This window comes from Gobius niger, assembly GCF_951799975.1.
Source record: "Gobius niger genome assembly, chromosome: 9".
NCBI classification, from domain to species: Eukaryota; Metazoa; Chordata; class Actinopteri; order Gobiiformes; family Gobiidae; genus Gobius; species Gobius niger.
In genome coordinates this window covers 598,204-619,460 of record NC_136860.1, presented here as the reverse complement: position 1 = coordinate 619,460, position 21,257 = coordinate 598,204, and the positions used below count along the sequence as shown (strand labels likewise).

Genomic DNA, 21,257 nt, shown 5'->3' with positions numbered 1-21,257 from the left:
ACAGATGGACAGATGTTGTCAGATGTTTGCAGATGTTGTCAGATGTTTGCAGATGTTTGCAGATGTTTTCAGATGTTTATGTGTGTTAAAGAGGTAAATGATGCAGGCTCCGGACCTTGACCCAGGCCTCCGTGCCCTCCTCTTTGTGCTCCACCCAGTAGCCCATGATCCTGGCGCCGCCGTCCTTAAGGGGCGGGATCCACTCCAGGTCCACGGTGGATTTTGTCCAATCAGAGACTTTGGGGGTGGGGGGAGAGGGCGGGGCTGTGGAGAGGGGGCAGAGGATTGGTCAGTGATATAGACAGATTGAATCTCTGGGACATATCGAGTGGCACACTGCAGCTGCTCGCGTTTGGGACTCACAGATGGGGTCGCTGACGAACACCGGGTCGGTCAGGGGGCTGGGTATCCCGGGGCCGGCGGCGTTGATGGCGGTCACTCTGAACATGTACTGCGAGCCCTCGATGAGGCCGGACACCGTGAACTTCTCGCCCACGCCCAGCGGGCGGAGGGGCTCGCGGGTCACGCGGGTCCAGCGTTTGCCCGTCGTCTCCTTCCTCTCCAGCCAGTACCCGGTGATGGGCGAGCCGCCGTCGTCCTCAGGCTCCTCCCAGTTCACCGTCACCGAGTCCAGCGTCACCCCGGTAACCGTGGGCTTCTCCACCTGCCCCGGGGGCACTGAGGAGAGGGCAGAGCAGGGTCAGATACGGGTCAGATACGGGTCAGACACGGGTCAGATACGGGTCAGGTACGGGTCAGATATACGGGTCAGAACTGGGTCAGATACGGGTCAGATACGGGTCAGAACTGGGTCAGATACGGGTCAGATACGGCTCAGATACAGGTCAGATACGGGTCAGATACAGGTCAGAACTGGGTCAGATATGGGTCAGAACTGGGCCAGAACTGGGTCAGAACTGGGTCAGAACTGGGTCAGAACTGGGTCAGAACTGGGTCAGATACGGGTCAGTTGTTGAAGAGACTTTTAGTAAAACACTGGCGTTGTGGAAACTCAATGACCAAGCAATACTTTTCAAACCTTTTGGAAGTGGGTCAAGGCGTGGGATCAGGGTCAGGGCGTGGGGTCAGGGCGTGGGATCAGGGTCAGGGCGTGGGGTCAAGGCGTGGGATCAGGGTCAGGGCGTGGGGTCAAGGCGTGGGGTCAGGGCGTGGCCTTGGGGTCAGCGTCAGGGCGTGGGGTCAGGGCGTGGGGTCAGGGTCAGGGCGTGGGGTCAGGGCGTGGGATCAGGGTCAGGGCGTGGGGTCAGGGTCAGGGCGTGGGGTCAGGGCGTGGGGTCAGGGTCAGGGCGTGGGGTCAGGGCGTGGGGTCAGGGCGTGGCCTTGGGGTCAGCGTCAGGGCGTGGGGTCAGGTCAGGACTCACCGCAGATGTTGCGGGCCACCTCGGGCTCGGAGTCCAGCGGTTCTCCGACGCCGTACTTGTTCTGGGCCATGATCCTGAAGATGTACTCGTATCCGGGCATCAGGTTGTCCACCGTCCACAGCCGCTCCTTGGGCTCGCTCGTCACCTGCACCCACGTCTTACGGGTGGCCACGCGGCGCCAGATCACGTAGTTGGTGAGTCTGGAGCCGCCGTCGTCTTTGGGAGGCAGCCAGGACAGCGTGATGCTGTCCGCCTTGATGGCCTCGAACTTAATGGGAGCGGAGGGAGCGCAGGGGCGACCTGGGGGAGGACAGGGGAACATGACCACCTTTATCACCTTTATCACCTTTATCACCATTATCACCAGTGTCACCATGAAGGAAGACAGCAGTGAGTAATGATCAAACCCTTCACAGAGCGTTGCCAAACAGCGGAGTGAGAATTGGACAAAACAGGAAACTTTGAAGCCAAAAATGTGGTCAATTGCCATGATTTTACCACAATTTATTTTCCAGTGTGTTCCTAACCGGTCCTTGTTGAACCGGTTCCTTCATGATATGAAAGTGTATAGGGTTTGCTCTCTGCTTGTTGGAGTGCGGTCCCTAAAGTCCGGTGACAGTGAACCTGGTGGATCTAAGGCTACATCCACACGAAGACAAAACGCTTATGTTTTCAGAAACTTTATTCATAAGCCCGAATCCAGCTCAGTGAACGTGAGTGTCCACCTGGGCAGATTCAGGTCTGTGATTCATCCTCCAGGCCTGTGTGAGGCGCTGTGACGCCAACACATGAGGAAAACCATCACAGATCCATGAGGAAAACCATCACAGATCCATGAGGAAAACCATCACAGATCCATGAGGAAAACCATCACAGATCCATGAGGAAAACCATCACAGATCCATGAGGAAAACCATCATAGATCCATGAGGAAAACCATCACAGATCCATGAGGAAAACCATCATAGATCCATGAGGAAAACCATCATAGATCCATGAGGAAAACCATCACAGATCCATGAGGAAAACCATCACAGATCCATGAGGAAAACCATCACAGATCCATGAGGAAAACCATCACAGATCCATGAGGAAAACCATCATAGATCCATGAGGAAAACCATCACAGATCCATGAGGAAAACCATCACAGATCCATGAGGAAAACCATCACAGATCCATGAGGAAAACCATCATAGATCCATGAGGAAAACCATCACAGATCTATGAGGAAAACCATCACAGATCCATGAGGAAAACCATCACAGATCCATGAGGAAAACCATCACAGATCCATGAGGAAAACCATCATAGATCCATGAGGAAAACCATCATAGATCCATGAGGAAAACCATCACAGATCCATGAGGAAAACCATCATAGATCCATGAGGAAAACCATCACAGATCCATGAGGAAAACTCATTATCAGGTCAGTACATCATGGATCACAGACTCTGGAGCTGCCCCGTAAACGGCGTTTTCAGATCTTTCCGCTCTGGGACCTGGTTTAGAAAATGTTCCGGCTCTTGTGGACGATACCCTGGAAGATTCATATCTTTGTGTCTGGTCCTCAGCTGAACCTCAGGGCGTTAGACTCACCCAGCACGTTGAGCCTCATCTCCTTGGACGCCTTGCCCAGGCTGTTGGTGGCCTGCAGGGTGTAGAGTCCCGTGTCCCCCCTGATGGCCCGCTGGATGAGCAGCGTGCACGTCTCGTCGGACACGATCTTGTTGATGTTCTCGTCGTACTGCACTTCGCTCTTGGCGTCCGGCTTGTGCGGCGGCGCCTTGAACCACGTCAGGCTCGGGAACGGGCAACCGCGGATCTTAGCCACGATGCGGATCTCCTTCCCCTGCTCGGCCTCCAGGAACTCCTCCAGCTCGATGGACGGGCCGCCTGCGGAGGAGAGCGTGGGTCAGAGCGCCGGTCTGAGCCGGGGGAAACGCGGTTACTCCTGTGTGGGGTACTCACAGCTCTGGTCCTGGCACAGGATGGGGCCGACGGTGGTGGAGGGTCGGCTGGGGCCCACCTTGTTAAAGGCGCTTACTCTGAACTCGTACTCGTCTCCCTCCGTCAGGTCCTCCACCTCGAAGTGAGTGGTCTCTACGTCGCGGCGGTTACACCTAAGAGTACCAAAGAAACCACCATCAGAGAGAGGACCATAGAAACACCCATCAGAGAGAGGACCATAGAAACACCCATCAGAGAGAGGACCATAGAAACACCCATCAGAGAGAGGACCATAGAAACACCCATCAGAGAGAGGACCATAGAAACCACCATCAGAGAGAGGACCATAGAAACACCCATCAGAGAGAGGACCACAGAAACACCCATCAGAGAGAGGACCATAGAAACACCCATTAGAGAGAGGACCAAAGAAACCCCCATCAGAGAGAGGACCATAGAAACACCCATCAGAGAGAGGACCACAGAAACACCCATCAGAGAGAGGACCACAGAAACACCCATCAGTGAGGAACCTCCTCTATAGTCCTGTGTCTGAAGGGTAACCAGGAAGAGTATCTCACCTGCACCAGCCCTCCTTCTGGGAGCCGCTGGCGTCCCAGCAGAGCATGTCCACGCTGTAGTGAGTGACCGGAGCGCCGCCGTCATTCTTTGGCGCCTTCCAGCTCAGAGAGATCACGCGCTTCTTCACGCTGACGATCTTCAGGCGTGTGGGCGGGTCCGGCGGGTCTAAGGGGCACAGCACGCGGGGGTCAGTCTGAGGGCGGGACTGGGGTCAGTCTGAGGGCGGGACTGGGGTTAGTCTGAGGGCGGGACTGGGGTCAGTCTGAGGGCGGGACTGGGGTTAGTCTGAGGGCGGGACTGGGGTCAGTCTGAGGGCAGGACTGGGGTTAGTCTGAGGGCGGGACTGGGGTCAGTCTGAGGGCGGGACTGGGGTCAGTCTGAGGGCGGGACTGGGGTCAGTCTGAAGGCGGGACTGGGGTCAGTCTGAAGGCGGGACTGGGGTCAGTCTGAGGGCGGGACTGGGGTTAGTCTGAGGGCGGGACTGGGGTCAGTCTGAGGGCGGGACTGGGGTTAGTCTGAGGGCGGGACTGGGGTCAGTCTGAGGGCGGGACTGGGGTTAGTCTGAGGGCGGGACTGGGGTCAGTCTGAAGGCGGGACTGGGGTCAGTCTGAGGGCGGGACTGGGGTTAGTCTGAGGGCGGGACTGGGGTCAGTCTGAGGGCGGGACTGGGGTCAGTCTGAGGGCGGGACTGGGGTCAGTCTGAGCCCGTCGGGTCGGTCATGGCGGGTCTGGGGGCAGAGCGGGAGGGTGCCCGTCGGGTCGGTCATGGCGGGTCTGGGGGCAGAGCGGGAGGGTGCCCGTCGGGTCGGTCATGGCGGGTACTCACGGATGGGGTCGCAGGCGAGGCTGCCCTCGGCCGTCTCCGTGGTCGGCCCGAAGCCGAAGCGGTTCTCGGCCTTGATCCTGAAGATGTAGTCCTGACCGGGGATCAGGTCCACGACCACGAGGGACTGGGTGGGGCAGGTCGGGTTCACCTGCAGAGGGTCAGAGGGTCAGAGAGAGGGTACAGGCTATAGTCCGGCTATAGTCCGGCTATAGTCCGGCTATAGTCCGGTCATAGTCCGGTCACAGTCCGGTCGTACCTTGGTCCAGGCCTTGCCCGTGGTGGTCTTCTTCTCGATGAAGTAGCTCTTGATGTGTTCTCCTCCGTCGCTCTCCGGAGCCTTCCAGGTGAGTCTGCAGGTTCCTCTGGTCACGTCGCTGACCTTCAGGTCTCTGGGCGCCCCGGGCAGGTCTGGGTCAGAGACAGGAGTGGGTCATAGACAGGAGCTAAACTGGACCTAACCCCAGGACGTAACCCCAGGACCAGGACCTATTCCCAGACCTAACCCCAGGACGTAACCCCAGACCTAACTCCCAGACCTAACCCCAGGACCTAACCCCAGACCTAACCCCAGGACCAGGATCTAACCCCAGACCTAACCCCAGGACCAGGACCTAACCCCAGAGCGGACACTCACCGAGCACGTTGACCCGGACCTTCAGCACCTTGTGTCCGGCGGCGCTCTCGGCGTTGATGATGTAGCGGCCGGTGTGGATCAGCTTGCTCTCGGGGATGAACACCTCGGTGGAGGCGTCGGTCGTGTAGATCTGGGACACATGTACAGATAAATGAGCGTTTGCCGAGACGACCGTCACGTCTCGCGGATCAGAGCAGAAGGAACTGACCTCTGCGTCCAGGGGCAGCGTGTGCCTCTCGTTCTTCTTCTCGGTCTCGGCGGCGCCGTCGTAGCTCCAGGTGATGTTGGGCTGTGGGCGTCCGCTCACCGACACCGGGATGGACAGGGTGGTCCCGGCGCGGTTGTTCAGCAGCTCGTTAGCGCTGAGGTCAAGGGTCAGCGTGGGCTCGACTGAAGCAGAGAGGACAGTGGCTCAATATTATCGTTCTCATTTTCCCAATTTGTTTCCCTCATTTTTTATATTAATATTTTCCCTATTTCTCTCCATATTCCCCCCAATTTATTCCCCATTTTTGCTACATTTTGTCCCCACATGACTGAGATGATAGTGCACATGTGCCGATGGTCCACACTCACTGAGCACGTCCTGCACCATGACGTCGGCCGTCTTGGCGGGCTCGGACTGGCCGCCGGCGTTCACGGCGTACACCCTGAACTTGGCCTTGCGGTTCTCGCGCAGGTTGGGGACGGTGAAGTTGGTGAGAATGTGCGGTTTCTCGGCCGGAGTGACGCGTTTCCACTCGGCCATGCCCTCCTCGTGCACCTCCACCACGTAGCCCTTCACCGGGGCGCCACCGTCCTTCTCCGGGGGCTCCCAGGACAGGCTGACCGACGACTTGGTCTTATCGCTGACCTTCAGGTTCACAGGCGGGCTGGGGGGGTCTGCGGGGGGGACAGGGGGATGTTAGGACCTCATATACTAACCTATATACTTAACCCCAGAGCTAACCCCAAAACTAACCCCACACCTAACCCCAGAGCTAACCCCACACCTAACCCCAGAGCTAACCCAGAGCTAACCCCACACCTAACCCCAGACCTAACCCCACACCTAACCCCAGACCTAACCCCAGAGCTAATCCCAGACCTAACCCCAGAGCTAACCCCAGAGCTAACCCCACACCTAACCCCAGAGCTAACCCCAGAGCTAACACCAGAGCTAACCCCAGAGCTAACCCCACACCTAACCCCACACCTAACCCCAGAGCTAACACCAGAGCTAACCCCAGAGCTAACCCCAGAGCTAACCCCAGACCTAACCCCAGACCTAACCCCACACCTAACCCCAGAGCTAACACCAGAGCTAACCCCAGAGCTAACCCCAGACCTAACCCCACACCTAACCCCAGAGCTAACCCCAGAGCTAACCCCAGACCTAACCCCACACCTAACCCCAGACCTAACCCCAGACCTAACCCCAGAGCTAACACCAGAGCAAACCCCAGAGCTAACACCAGAGCTAACCCCAGTGCTAACCCCAGACCTAACCCCACACCTAACCCCAGACCTAACCCCAGACCTAACCCCAGAGCTAACCCCAGAGCTAACCCCAGACCTAACCCCAGACCTAACCCCAGACCTAACCCCAGAGCTAACCCCAGAGCTAACCCCAGACCTAACCCCACACCTAACCCCAGAGCTAACCCCAGAGCTAACCCCACACCTAACCCCAGAGCTAATCCCAGACCTAACCCCAGAGCTAACCCCAGACCTAACCCCAGAGCTAACCCAGAGCTAACCCCAGAGCTAACCCCAGTGCTAACCCCAGAGCTAACCCCACACCTAACCCCACACCTAACCCCAGAGCTAACCCCAGAGCTAACCCCAGAGCTAACCCCAGAGCTAACCCCAGAGCTAACCCCAGACCTAACCCCAGACCTAACCCCAGAGCTAACCCCACACCTAACCCCACACCTAACCCCAGAGCTAACCCCAGAGCTAACCCCAGAGCTAACCCCAGAGCTAACCCCAGTGCTAACCCCAGAGCTAACCCCACACCTAACCCCACACCTAACCCCAGAGCTAACCCCACACCTAACCCCAGAGCTAACCCCACACCTAACCCCAGAGCTAACCCCAGACCTAACCCCAGACCTAACCCCAGAGCTAACCCCAGAGCTAACCCCAGAGCTAACCCCAGAGCTAACCCCAGTGCTAACCCCAGAGCTAACCCCAGTGCTAACCCCAGACCTAACCCCAGAGCTAACCCCAGTGCTAACCCCAGAGCTAACCCCAGAGCTAACCCCATACTACTATACTTCAAGTGTATAATGGCGTAGCGGTTAGTAAAAGTACTCACTGTAGGGGTCCTGTGTACCTGACTGCAGTAGTATGTAGTAGTATTTGGTAGTATGTAGTAGTAGTACTTACTGCATGGGTCTTGGGCGAAGCGGCAGGTGGTGCCCTCGCTGGGCGGGCCCACGCCGGCTGCGTTCTGGGCGGCGACCCTGAACTGGTACTCCGTGCCCTCGATGAGGCGCAGGATGGTGTACTGCAGTCCTTTAACGGCCGGTTTGGTGACGGGGCAGCGGTTGACCCGCCCCCAGTACACGGCGCCGCGCTCGCGTTTCTCCAGCCAGTAGCCCTGGATGCTGGAGCCGCCGTTCTCCAGGGGCGGGTCCCACGTCACCGTCATGGAGGTGGCGGCGGCCGCGATGATCTTGGGGTTTCGGGGCGGTCCCGGCAGACCGAAGGGGTCGCGCAGCTGCACCTTCTCGGACTCACAGCCGTCGCTCACGCCGTATTTATTCTCCGCCTTCACACGGAACTGGAACTGGCCGTTAAAGTCCAGCTTGTAAACCTGAGGAGGACACGTGTTTTAGTACACGTATGTTACCGTCTGTGTGGTCCCGTGGTACAGTATGATAACACCCAAGGAGGGCCTGCGGATTACATGTATATCAATGTTCTCTGGAGTGCCACAGGGCTCCATCTTTGGCCCAGTCCTCTTCAAGCTAACGGCTATCGGAAAATACATGGAACGGGCTAATGCCAATGGCTAATGCTAACGGCTATAGAAAAATAGATGGAACAGGCTAATGCTAATGGCTATAGAAAAGTACATGGAATTGGCTAATGCTAATGGCTATAGGTCTTTTATTGTGAAGCACAATTTATATATATAAGTGTTTACCCCGTAGCGGTGGAGGATCAGTGGTATTTACCCCGTAGCGGCAGAGGATAAGTGGTATTTACCCCGTAGCGGTGGAGGATCAGTGGTATTTACCCCGTAGCGGCAGAGGATAAGTGGTATTTACCCCGTAGCGGTGGAGAATAAGTGGTATTTACCCCGTAGCGGTGGAGGATAAGTGGTATTTACCCCATAGCGGCGGTGGATCAGTGGTATTTACCCTGTAGCGGTGGAGGATAAGTGGTATTTACCCCATAGCGGCGGTGGATCAGTGGTATTTACCCTGTAGCGGCGGAGGATAAGTGGTATTTACCCCGTAGCGGTGGAGGATAAGTGGTATTTACCCCATAGCGGCGGTGGATCAGTGGTATTTACCCCATAGCGGCGGAGGATAAGTGGTATTTACCCCGTAGCGGCGGAGGATAAGTGGTATTTACCCCATAGCGGCGGTGGATAAGTGGTATTTATCCCATAGCGGCGGTGGATAAGTGGTATTTATCCCATAGCGGCGGTCGATAAGTGGTATTTACCCCGTAGCGGCGGAGGATCAGTGGTATTTACCCCGTAGCGGTGGAGGATAAGTGGTATTTACCCCGTAGCGGCGGTGGATCAGTGGTATTTACCCCGTAGCGGTGGATAAGTGGTATTTACCCCGTAGCGGTGGAGGATAAGTGGTATTTACCCCGTAGCGGTGGAGGATAAGTGGTATTTACCCCGTAGAGGTGGAGGATAAGTGGTATTTACCCCGTAGCGGCGGAGGATAAGTGGTATTTACCCTGTAGCGGTGGAGGATAAGTGGTATTTACCCCATAGCGGCGGTGGATAAGTGGTATTTATCCCATAGCGGCGGTCGATAAGTGGTATTTACCCCGTAGCGGCGGTGGATCAGTGGTATTTACCCCGTAGCGGCGGAGGATCAGTGGTATTTACCCCGTAGCGGTGGAGGATAAGTGGTATTTACCCCGTAGCGGCGGTGGATCAGTGGTATTTACCCCGTAGCGGTGGATAAGTGGTATTTACCCCGTAGCGGTGGAGGATAAGTGGTATTTACCCTGTAGCGGTGGAGGATAAGTGGTATTTACCCCATAGCGGCGGTGGATCAGTGGTATTTACCCTGTAGCGGCGGTGGATAAGTGGCATTTACCCTGTAGCGGTGGAGGATAAGTGGTATTTACCCCGTAGCGGCGGTGGATAAGTGGTATTTACCCCGTAGCGGTGGAGGATAAGTGGTATTTACCCCGTAGAGGTGGAGGATAAGTGGTATTTACCCCGTAGCGGTGGAGGATAAGTGGTATTTACCCCGTAGCGGTGGAGGATAAGTGGTATTTACCCTGTAGCGGCGGTGGATAAGTGGTATTTACCCTGTAGCGGCGGTGGATAAGTGGTATTTACCCCGTAGCGGCGGTCGATGAGGTTGACCGTCAGCACATCAAAGTCAGACTTCTTCTTGCTGGCGTCGCGTTTCTCGATGATGTAGTTGGTGATGTCGGAGCCGCCGTTGTCCTCGGGAGCGTCCCAGGTCAGGTAGCAGGAGTCCGAGCGGACGTCTGAGATCACCAGGTTCCTGGGTGGCAGCGGGCGGTCTGTGGGAGGAAGGGCATCGGGGTTAGCCTGTCTCCCGGGCACTTCCCCCTGACTCACCCCTCACTCTATCCCCCCTGACTCACCGAGCACCTCCACGTGGATGGTGTGCGACGCTTTGCCGTAGATGTTCTCGGCTTTCAGGACGTAGTTTCCAGTTTCGCGGCGCACAGACTTCGGGATGGACACTTTGGTCCTCTGAGTCGTACGGTCCACCTGCAAAATACATTAGGGATGCTAACGGCTATAGGAAAATACATGGAACAGCCTAATGCTAACGGCTATAGGAAAATACATAGAACAGGCTAATAATGCTAGCGGCTATAGGAAAATACATGGAACAGGCTAATGCTAACGGCTGTAGGAAAATACATGGAACAGCCTAATGCTAACGGCTATAGGAAAATACATGGAACAGCCTAATGCTAACGAATATAGGGACAATACATGGAACAGGCTAAGGCTAACGGATATAGGGATAATACATGGAACAGGCTAATGCTAACGAATATAGGGATAATACATGGAACAGGCTAATGCTAACAAATATAGGGATAATACATGGAACAGGCTAATGCTAACGGATATAGGAAAATACATGGAACAGGCTAATGCTAATGGATAATGCTAACAGCTGTAGAAAAATAAATTGAACAGGCTAATGCTAACGGCTATAGGGAAAATACATATAATGAGCTAATGCTAATGGATGTAGAAAAATACATGGAACTGGCAAATGCTAATGGCTATAGGGAAAATACATGGAATGGGCTAATGCTAATGGATATAGGAAAAATACATGGAACACGCTAATGCTAGTCGCTATTGCTAACGGCTGTAGAAAAATACATCGAACAGGCTAATGCTAATGGCTATAGGGAAAATACATGGAACGAACAAATGCTAATGGTTAATCCTAATGGCTATAGTAAAAATACACAAATAGGCTAATGCTAACAGCTAATGCTAACGGCTATAGGACAATGGTTGCACTGTAATAGATCCAGCCGTCGTCATGGCGTTCATCACTGACCTCCTCGTGCTCCATGGTCATCGTCTCGTCGTCCGGTTTGACCTCGAGGGGCGTGTCGTCCCGGAGCCAGGTCAGAGCGGGCAGCGGCAGACCTTTGACCTCCGCGGGCAGCTCGATGGCGCCCCCTTTACGGATGATCAGGGCGTTGTTCTTGAAGAAGCGCAGCATTGCGATGGACGGACGAACTGAGGGCACAAGAACAGTCTGTGAGTGTGGCGTTTCTGCGGGTACTCGTGAAGGTGGATGTGGTGTTTGTGGGGTACTCACTCTCGTCGTCCTGGATGCAAGTAACTGTGGTGTTTGTGAGGTCAAAGTATATATGTGGTGTTTGTGGGGTACTCACTCTCGTCGTCCCGGATGCGTGTAACTGTGGTGTTTGTGGGGTGAATGTATATATGTGGTGTTTGTGGGTACTCACTCTCGTCGTCCTGGATGCGTGTAACTGTGGTGTTTGTGGGGTACTCACTCTCGTCGTCCTGGATGCGTGTAACTGTGGTGTTTGTGGGGTACTCACTCTCGTCGTCCTGGATGCGTGTAACTGTGGTGTATGGGGGGTGAATGTATATATGTGGTGTTTGTGGGTACTCACTCTCGTCGTCCTGGATGCGTGTAACTGTGGTGTTTGTGGGGTACTCACTCTCGTCGTCCTGGATGCGTGTAACTGTGGTGTTTGTGGGGTACTCACTCTCGTCGTCCTGGATGCGTGTAACTGTGGTGTATGGGGGGTGAATGTATATATGTGGTGTTTGTGAGGTAAATGTATATATGTGGTGTTTGTGGGGTACTCACTCTCGTCGTCCTGGATGCGTGTAACTGTGGTGTGTGTGAGGTAGAAGTATATATGTGGTGTTTGTGGGGTAAATGTATATATGTGGTGTTTGTGGGGTACTCACTCTCGTCGTCCTGGATGCGTGTAACTGTGGTGTGTGTGAGGTAGAAGTATATATGTGGTGTTTGTGGGGTAAATGTATATATGTGGTGTTTGTGGGGTACTCACTCTCGTCGTCCTGGATGCGTGTAACTGTGGTGTGTGTGAGGTAGAAGTATATATGTGGTGTTTGTGGGGTAAATGTATATATGTGGTGTTTGTGGGGTACTCACTCTCGTCGTCCTGGATGCGTGTAACTGTGGTGTGTGTGAGGTAGAAGTATATATGTGGTGTTTGTGGGGTAAATGTATATATGTGGTGTTTGTGGGGTACTCACTCTCGTCGTCCTGGATGCGCGCCTCAATGGGCTTGGAGGGAGTCCCGTCGCCGACCTCGTTGACGGCCTTCACTCTGAACTGGTACTCCTGGCCCTCGGACAGGTTCTCGATGGTGCCGTGGCACTCGGTGAAGATCTTGCGATTGGCCACCTCGAACTCGGTGCCGTCGGACCTCATCTTCTCCACGTAGTAGCCGCCGATGGGGCTGCCGCCGTCGGAGCGCGGGGGCTCCCAGGCCAGGCTGATGGAGGTGCTGCTGCGGTCGGTGTAGTGCAGCTTCTCTGGGGCCGTGGGAGTACCTAACAGAGCGACACTTGGTTACAGAAACTCTCCCCGTGGCTGGTGTGAAGCTGGTGTGAAGCTCGTTTGACGCGCTCACCTTTGGGGTCCTCGGCCACGATGGGGCCCAGGTCGGCCGGCGTGCCGTTGCCGTACTTGTTGCGGGCGATGACCCTGAAGTCGTAGCTCTCTCCGACCAGCAGCCCCTGCACGTCGCACTTGCAGGACGCCGTCTCGATGGGCTGACGGAACAGCTTCATGTTGGCGTCTTTACGGGTCACCTCGTAGCCCATGATGTCGCTGCCGCCGTTGTCCAGCGGGTCCTTCCAGACCAGCACGATGTTCTTCTTCGTGACCAGGACGGTCTTCAGGTCCACCACCGGCCCTGGCACGTCTGGAACCGAGACAGGGTTAAAGCTCTTTGAATGGCACTGGGCGATGTCGAGCCTCATTCGTGCTGCGCTGACTCTCAGTTTGTTTCTGAGCTCTGCTTTGTGAGAGAAGACGTTTCTCCTTTAACCCTTTCGCTCTAAGGCTCCTCCTCCTCTGACACCAAACGCATCCAAACCTTCCCTCACCGCCTCCATGTTGGTCTAACTTTGCCATGACAACGGGTTCACGTCTGTAACGTCTCTTTTCCTTCTTTTTTAAATGGATAAAAAACAGCATTTAGCATGATATTGTGTATTTATACTCGTATTTATACTGCAGGTTAAAAACGTCTAACCCTGAGGTCTGAACAGGACTGTAGACTCTGAGGTGTCGGATGGTCAGAGAACTGCCGCCGTGACAGAACTCAAGTGTTAAAACCAGGTTTCTGAGGTCTGTCAGATCCTGAGCCACAACCAGAGGTGGGTCGTTCTCAGTTACAGTTACTCAAGTAACTTAAAGGAATAGGCCACCGTTTTTACATACTAAGATATGTTCTTACCTCACTTTAGACGTGTTAATATATCCCCGTCTGGTCTTTGTCCGTGCGCTCTGTCACGCAAACGGAGCACATACGCAGCCTCTCCCACATGTCATATAGCTCCGAAAAAGCTCACGATAGAAGCTACCAAGCTCTTCCACGTGTTCCCTATTTAAATAAAGTTACGTGAAGTGTTTTCATGCGAAGTATATTTACACAGAAATGTAGCATGTCGATTTTAGAAGCAAATAAAAAGGGGGACTATATTGTGAGGCGTAATGATACGAGGAGCACAGCGTCCGCGTAGTAACTCCTAAAGACTTCCCCCGCTCACTTCCGTCAATAACCTTTAGGAGTTACTGCGCGGACGTTTTACTCCTCGTATCATTACGCCTCACAATATAGTCCCCCTTTTTATTTGCTTCTAAAATCGACATGCTACATTTCTGTGTAAATATACTTCGCATGAAAACACTTCACGTAACTTTATTTAAATAGGGAACACGTGGAAGAGCTTGGTAGCTTCTATCGTGAGCTTTTTCGGAGCTATGTGACATGTGGGAGAGGCTGCGTATGTGTGAGCGCACGGACAAAGACCAGACGGGGATATATTAACACGTCTAAAGTGAGGTAAGAACATATCTTAGTATGTAAAAACGGTGGCCTATTCCTTTAAGTAACTGTTTAGTACTTTTTACATCTACTAGAGAAACGCCTCAGAGGTGATGTGATTTGAAAGTGACCCCAAGGGCCTGTTCTCGGCCCACTCCTCTTCCATGTAAATAAATAACGTGATGAATCAGTGAACTTCTGTCTGCTCTAAGTCAGGATGTTCTTTAGTGACATTAATCTGCGGCGCCGCACTCACCCATGACGTCCACGCGGGTCTCGGCGCTCTTGCTGCCTCCGGCGTTGGTTCCGGTGACGGTGTATTTGCCGTGGTCGGAGCGGGCGCTCACTTTGATGAACAGCGTGGTGTTCTTGCCCTCGGCCTCGATCTGGACTCTCTCGGGCTCGGTGTCGGCGTCGTCTTTGGTCCATTTGACCTCGGGCTGCGGGCGTCCCGTCACCACGGCGGGCAGACGCAGCGGCTCGCCGGCGCGGATCATCACGCCGCTGCGCACCGAGGCGTCCAGGTCCACGGACGGGGACTCTGCGAGGAGAGGGGCGGGGTTACTTTGGGTCAGCGTTAGGGCGGGGCACCGTTAGATCTGTTTCCATACCTGCCCTTTAAAGACACTTGGTTTATTCACACTAAGATATTTATCGTCTAAAACCAGAAAACAGAATGATGTTTCGAAGACACATAGCAGCTCATCTGCAACGCCAAGAACCGTGGGAAAATGGGGAATACTTTGGGTAAATTTGAGTAAAAAAATGGGGGGGGAAAAATACCAAATTGTGGCAAAATTATTGATAAAAATTGGTAAAAACTGAGAAAAGTTTGAGATTTGAATATAATATAGATGAATGAAAAATTGGGAAAATATTAGTAATAAAAAATAACAAAAAAATGAGAGAAACAAATTGGGAAATCAAGAAAAAACTGGGGCAAAATAAGAAAAAAATGTGGGAAGAAAATGGGAAAAACATTTTTGGAAAAAATATGTATTTGTTGCTGAAACAAAAGTCACTTCAACAGAATGAAAGCTTGGATCTAAAGAGAGAAGATTGTTTTCGGTTCTTCCTTTCAATACTATTACTTTTCCGATACCGGACTGACATGGTTTAATGGAGCCCGGCCCTAGTCAGCATTTGTGTAGAGACGGTTTAGGGCTCGAGGGTTTAGGGTTTAGGGTGAGTTACCTTCTGGTTCCTTGACGGTGACCGGCTCGGTGGTTCCTGGGGCGCCCGGTCCGGCCTCGTTCACGGCCACGACCCGGAGGTAATAGTCGGCTCCTTCGGTCAGACCGGTCACGGTGTAGGTCAGGTCCTTACAGCGGTGCTCTGTGGCCCGCTTCCACTCCTTCTCCCCGACCAGCAGCTAGGACGCAAGGACACCAAGAGTTAGGATACAAGGACACCAGAGAGTTAGGATGCAAGGACACCAGAGAGTTAGGATGCAAGGACACCAAGAGTTAGGACACAAGGACACCAGAGAGTTAGGACGCAAGGACACCAGAGAGTTAGGACACAAGGACACCAGAGAGTTAGGACGCAAGGACACCAGAGAGTTAGGATGCAAGGACACCAAGAGTTAGGACGCAAGGACATCAGAGAGTTAGGACGCAAGGACATCAGAGAGTTAGGACACAAGGACACCAGAGAGTTAGGACGCAAGGACATCAGAGAGTTAGGACACAAGGACACCAGAGAGTTAGGACGCAAGGACACCAAGAGTTAGGACACAAGGACACCAGAGAGTTAGGACGCAAGGACACCAAGAGTTAGGACGCAAGGACACCAAGAGTTAGGACACAAGGACACCAGAGAGTTAGGACACAAGGACACCAGAGAGTTAGGACACAAGGACACCAGAGAGTTAGGATGCAAGGACACCAAGAGTTAGGACACAAGGACACCAAGAGTTAGGACGCAAGGACACCAGAGAGTTAGGACACAAGGACACCAGAGAGTTAGGACGCAAGGACACCAGAGAGTTAGGATGCAAGGACACCAAGAGTTAGGACGCAAGGACATCAGAGAGTTAGGACGCAAGGACATCAGAGAGTTAGGACACAAGGACACCAGAGAGTTAGGACGCAAGGACATCAGAGAGTTAGGACACAAGGACACCAGAGAGTTAGGACGCAAGGACACCAAGAGTTAGGACACAAGGACACCAGAGAGTTAGGACGCAAGGACACCAAGAGTTAGGACGCAAGGACACCAAGAGTTAGGACACAAGGACACCAGAGAGTTAGGACACAAGGACACCAGAGAGTTAGGACACAAGGACACCAGAGAGTTAGGACGCAAGGACATCAGAGAGTTAGGACACAAGGACACCAAGAGTTAGGACACAAGGACACCAGAGAGTTAGGACGCAAGGACACCAAGAGTTAGGACACAAGGACACCAGAGAGTTAGGACGCAAGGACACCAAGAGTTAGGACACAAGGACACCAGAGAGTTAGGACGCAAGGACACCAGAGAGTTAGGACACAAGGACACCAGAGAGTTAGGACGCAAGGACACCAAGAGTTAGGACACAAGGACATCAGAGAGTTAGGACACAAGGACACCAAGAGTTAGGACACAAGGACATCAGAGAGTTAGGATACAAGGACACCAGAGAGTTAGGATACAAGGACACCAGAGAGTTAGGACACAAGGACACCAGAGAGTTAGGATACAAGGACACCAGAGAGTTAGGACGCAAGGACACCAGAGAGTTAGGATACAAGGACACCAGAGAGTTAGGACGCAAAGACACCAAGAGTTAGGACACAAGGACACCAGAGAGTTAGGACGCAAAGACACCAAGAGTTGGGATGCAAGGACACCAGAGAGTTAGGACACAAGGACACCAGAGAGTTAGGACACAAGGACACCAGAGAGTTAGGACACAAGGACACCAGAGAGTTAGGACACAAGGACACCAAGAGTTAGGACACAAGGACATCAGAGAGTTAGGACGCAAGGACACCAGAGAGTTAGGACGCAAGGACACCAGAGAGTTAGGACACAAGGACATCAGAGAGTTAGGACACAAGGACACCAGAGAGTTAGGACGCAAAGACACCAAGAGTTAGAACACAAGGACACCAGAGAGTTAGGACACAAGGACACCAGAGAGTTAGGACGCAAAGACACCAAGAGTTAGGACACAAGGACACCAGAGAGTTAGGACACAAGGACACCAGAGAGATAGGACACAAGGACACCAGAGAGTTAGGACGCAAGGACACCAAGAGTTAGGACACAAGGACACCAGAGAGTTAGGACGCAAGGACACCAGAAAGGTAGAAAACAAGGACATCAAGAGTTAGGACACAAGGACACCAGAGAGATAGGACACAAGGACACCAGAGAGTTAGGACACAAGGACACCAGAGAGTTAGGACACAAGGACACCAGAGAGTTTGGACGCAAAGACACCAGAGAGGAGTTAGAGAAGATCTAGGAGGCATTTTAGGGAGCAGGAGACAAGTTAGGGAGCAGGAGACAAGTTAGGGAGTAGGAGACATGTTAGGGAGTAGGAGACATGTTAGGGAGTAGGAGACATGTTAGGGAGTAGGAGCTCGTAGCTCGGGCACAGTGGGAGGCACCTTCTCCACGTGGTAGCCGGAGATGTCTCCTCCTCCGTTGTACAGGGGAGGTTTCCAGCGGAGGATCACAAAGTCCTTCCCAGTGTCTACGATCTTGGGAGTGGGAGGTCCAGGAGGCACTGAAGGAGAGTTTAAATAATCTCAGGAACAAAGTCAAACACTTCTCCACAGACACCAGATTAAACTTAAACACATTTAAATATAGTTCATAAATCTAGTAGAGGCTGCAGATAAGAGCTAACACCTCCTGGAGGATGAACCCAAACCCTGCAGACTCACAGATGGCGTCCATGGCCACGGTGCGTTCCGACGGCTCGCTGAAGGGCCCAGGGCCGGCCAGGTTCTCGGCGCAGACCCTGAAGATGTAGGTGAGGCCCTCCTGCAGGCCCTGCACGCGGACCTCCAGGGCGTTGAGCAGGGCGCGGTTCACGCGGGTCCAGTGTTTGCTGTTCACCTCCTTCCTCTCGATCCAGTAGCCCAGGATGGGGCTGCCGTTGTCCTTGGGCTCCTGCCAGGAGAGCTTAGCACTCGAGGCGGTGACCTCGCGGACGCGGGGCGCGTTGGGCGCGTCGGGCGGGTCTGCAGAGAAGAGAGCAGGTTATCTACAGGTGTATCTACAGGTGTGTCTACAGGTGTATCTACAGGTGTATCTACAGGTGTGTCTACAGGTGTGTCTACAGGTGTATCTACAGGTGTATCTACAGGTGTATCTACAGGTGTATCTACAGGTGTGTCTACAGGTGTATCTACAGGTGTGTCTACAGGTGTATATCTACAGGTGTATCTACAGGTGTGTCTACAGGTGTATATCTACAGGTGTCTACAGGTGTATCTACAGGTGTATCTACAGGTGTGTCTACAGGTGTATCTACAGGTGTATCTACAGGTGTATCTACAGGTGTGTCTACAGGTGTATCTACAGGTGTATCTACAGGTGTGTCTACAGGTGTATCTACAGGTGTGTCTACAGGTGTGTACAGGTGTATCTACAGGTGTGTCTACAGGTGTATCTACAGGTGTGTCTACAGGTGTATCTACAGGTGAATCTACAGGTGTGTCTACAGGTGTATCTACAGGTGTATCTACAGGTGTGTCTACAGGTGTATCTACAGGTGTGTCTACAGGTGTATCTACAGGTGTGTCTACAGGTGTGTCTACAGGTGTATCTACAGGTGTATCTACAGGTGTATCTACAGGTGTATCTACAGGTGTATCTACAGGTGTATCTACAGGTGTGTCTACAGGTGTATCTACAGGTGTATCTACAGGTGTGTCTACAGGTGTATCTACAGGTGTGTCTACAGGTGTATCTACAGGTGAATCTACAGGTGTGTCTACAGGTGTATCTACAGGTGTATCTACAGGTGTGTCTACAGGTGTGTCCACAGGTGTGTCTACAGGTGTGTCTACAGGTGTGTCTACAGGTGTATCTACAGGTGAATCTACAGGTGTGTCTACAGGTGTATCTACAGGTGTGTCTACAGGTGTGTCTACAGGTGTGTCTACAGGTGTGTCTACAGGTGTGTCTACAGGTGTGTCTACAGGTGTATCTACAGGTGTGTCTACAGGTGTGTCTACAGGTGTGTCTACAGGTGTATCTACAGGTGTATCTACAGGTGTGTCTACAGGTGTGTCTACAGGTGTGTCTACAGGTGTGTCTACAGGTGTGTCTACAGGTGTATCTACAGGTGTGTCTACAGGTGTGTCTACAGGTGTGTCTACAGGTGTGTCTACAGGTGTATCTACAGGTGTATCTACAGGTGTGTCTACAGGTGTGTCTACAGGTGTATCTACAGGTGTGTCTACAGGTGTATCTACATGTTATCTACAGGTGTGTCTACAGGTGTATCTACAGGTGTATCTACAGGTGTGTCTACAGGTGTGTCTACAGGTGTGTCTACAGGTGTGTCTACAGGTGTGTCTACAGGTGTATCTACAGGTGTATCTACAGGTGTATCTACAGGTGTGTCTACAGGTGTGTCTACAGGTGTGTCTACAGGTGTGTCTACAGGTGTATCTACAGGTGTATCTACAGGTGTATCTACAGGTGTGTCTACAGGTGTATCTACAGGTGTGTCTACAGGTGTATCTACAGGTGTGTCTACAGGTGTGTCTACAGGTGTGTCTACAGGTGTGTCTACAGGTGTATCTACAGGTGTATCTACAGGTGTGTCTACAGGTGTATCTACATGTTATCTACAGGTGTATCTACAGGTGTGTCTACAGGTGTGTCTACAGGTGTGTCTACAGGTGTATCTACATGTTATCTACAGGTGTGTCTACAGGTGTATCTACAGGTGTGTCTACAGGTGTGTCTACAGGTGTATCTACAGGTGTATCTACAGGTGTATCTACATGTGTGTCTACAGGTGTATCTACAGGTGTGTCTACAGGTGTATCTACAGGTGTGTCTACAGGTGTGTCTACAGGTGTGTCTACAGGTGTGTCTACAGGTGTATCTACAGGTGTATCTACAGGTGTGTCTACAGGTGTATCTACATGTTATCTACAGGTGTATCTACAGGTGTGTCTACAGGTGTGTCTACAGGTGTGTCTACAGGTGTATCTACATGTTATCTACAGGTGTGTCTACAGGTGTATCTACAGGTGTGTCTACAGGTGTGTCTACAGGTGTATCTACATGTTATCTACAGGTGTGTCTACAGGTGTATCTACAGGTGTGTCTACAGGTGTATCTACAGGTGTATCTACAGGTGTATCTACAGGTGTATCTACATGTTATCTACAGGTGTGTCTACAGGTGTATCTACAGGTGTGTCTACAGGTGTGTCTACAGGTGTATCTACAGGTGTGTCTACAGGTGTATCTACATGTTATCTACAGGTGTGTCTACAGGTGTGTCTACATGTTATCTACAGGTGTGTCTACAGGTGTGTCTACAGGTGTGTCTACAGGTGTGTCTACAGGTGTGTCTACAGGTGTGTCTACAGGTGTGTCTACAGGTGTATCTACAGGTGTGTCTACAGGTGTGTCTACAGGTGTATCTACAGGTGTGTCTACAGGTGTGTCTACAGGTGTATCTACAGGTGTGTCTACAGGTGTATCTACAGGTGTGTCTACAGGTGTGTCTACAGGTGTGTCTACAGGTGTATCTACAGGTGTGTCTACAGGTGTGTCTACAGGTGTGTCTACAGGTGTATCTACAGGTGTGTCTACAGGTGTATCTACAGGTGTGTCTACAGGTGTATCTACAGGTGTGTCTACAGGTGTATCTACAGGTGTGTCTACAGGTGTGTCTACAGGTGTGTCTACAGGTGTGTCTACAGTTGTCTGCAGCAGGAGGACACAGGCCTGGGGGAGGAGGACTTACCAAACATGTTCTTGGCCACCAGAGGCTCCGACAGGCACGGTTTCCCCACGCCGCTCTTGTTCTCCGCCGTCACTCGGAAGATGTACTCCTTCCCTTCGATCAGTTTGGCCACGGGATACGAGGTTCCCTGCAGAGAGGAGAACATCAGGAGAACGTCAGGAGAAGGTCAGGGGTAGGTCAGGGGAAGGTCAGGGGAAGGTC

The 21,257-nt window shown here is 52.7% G+C and overlaps 1 protein-coding gene across 1 annotated transcript in view; it reads right to left on the bottom strand.

Annotated features, from left to right (window-relative positions):
- The window catches only part of LOC306967383 (titin-like), a 206,157-nt gene that overhangs the window by 104,614 nt on the left and 80,286 nt on the right, over nt 1–21,257 (bottom strand). The window contains exons 60-81 of the mRNA XM_079562388.1: nt 21,057–21,183; nt 18,005–18,304; nt 17,726–17,844; nt 15,321–15,498; nt 14,383–14,667; nt 12,705–12,998; nt 12,325–12,624; nt 11,120–11,304; nt 10,173–10,302; nt 9,898–10,088; nt 7,746–8,175; nt 5,952–6,257; nt 5,584–5,765; nt 5,376–5,505; nt 4,998–5,149; nt 4,742–4,889; nt 3,915–4,080; nt 3,355–3,506; nt 2,983–3,279; nt 1,383–1,682; nt 364–678; nt 116–264 (exon numbers count right to left, since the gene is read on the bottom strand). Coding sequence (XP_079418514.1) covers nt 116–264; nt 364–678; nt 1,383–1,682; nt 2,983–3,279; nt 3,355–3,506; nt 3,915–4,080; nt 4,742–4,889; nt 4,998–5,149; nt 5,376–5,505; nt 5,584–5,765; nt 5,952–6,257; nt 7,746–8,175; nt 9,898–10,088; nt 10,173–10,302; nt 11,120–11,304; nt 12,325–12,624; nt 12,705–12,998; nt 14,383–14,667; nt 15,321–15,498; nt 17,726–17,844; nt 18,005–18,304; nt 21,057–21,183 — 4,836 coding nt within the window. The remainder of the gene's footprint in view (nt 1–115; nt 265–363; nt 679–1,382; nt 1,683–2,982; nt 3,280–3,354; nt 3,507–3,914; nt 4,081–4,741; nt 4,890–4,997; nt 5,150–5,375; nt 5,506–5,583; nt 5,766–5,951; nt 6,258–7,745; nt 8,176–9,897; nt 10,089–10,172; nt 10,303–11,119; nt 11,305–12,324; nt 12,625–12,704; nt 12,999–14,382; nt 14,668–15,320; nt 15,499–17,725; nt 17,845–18,004; nt 18,305–21,056; nt 21,184–21,257) is intronic.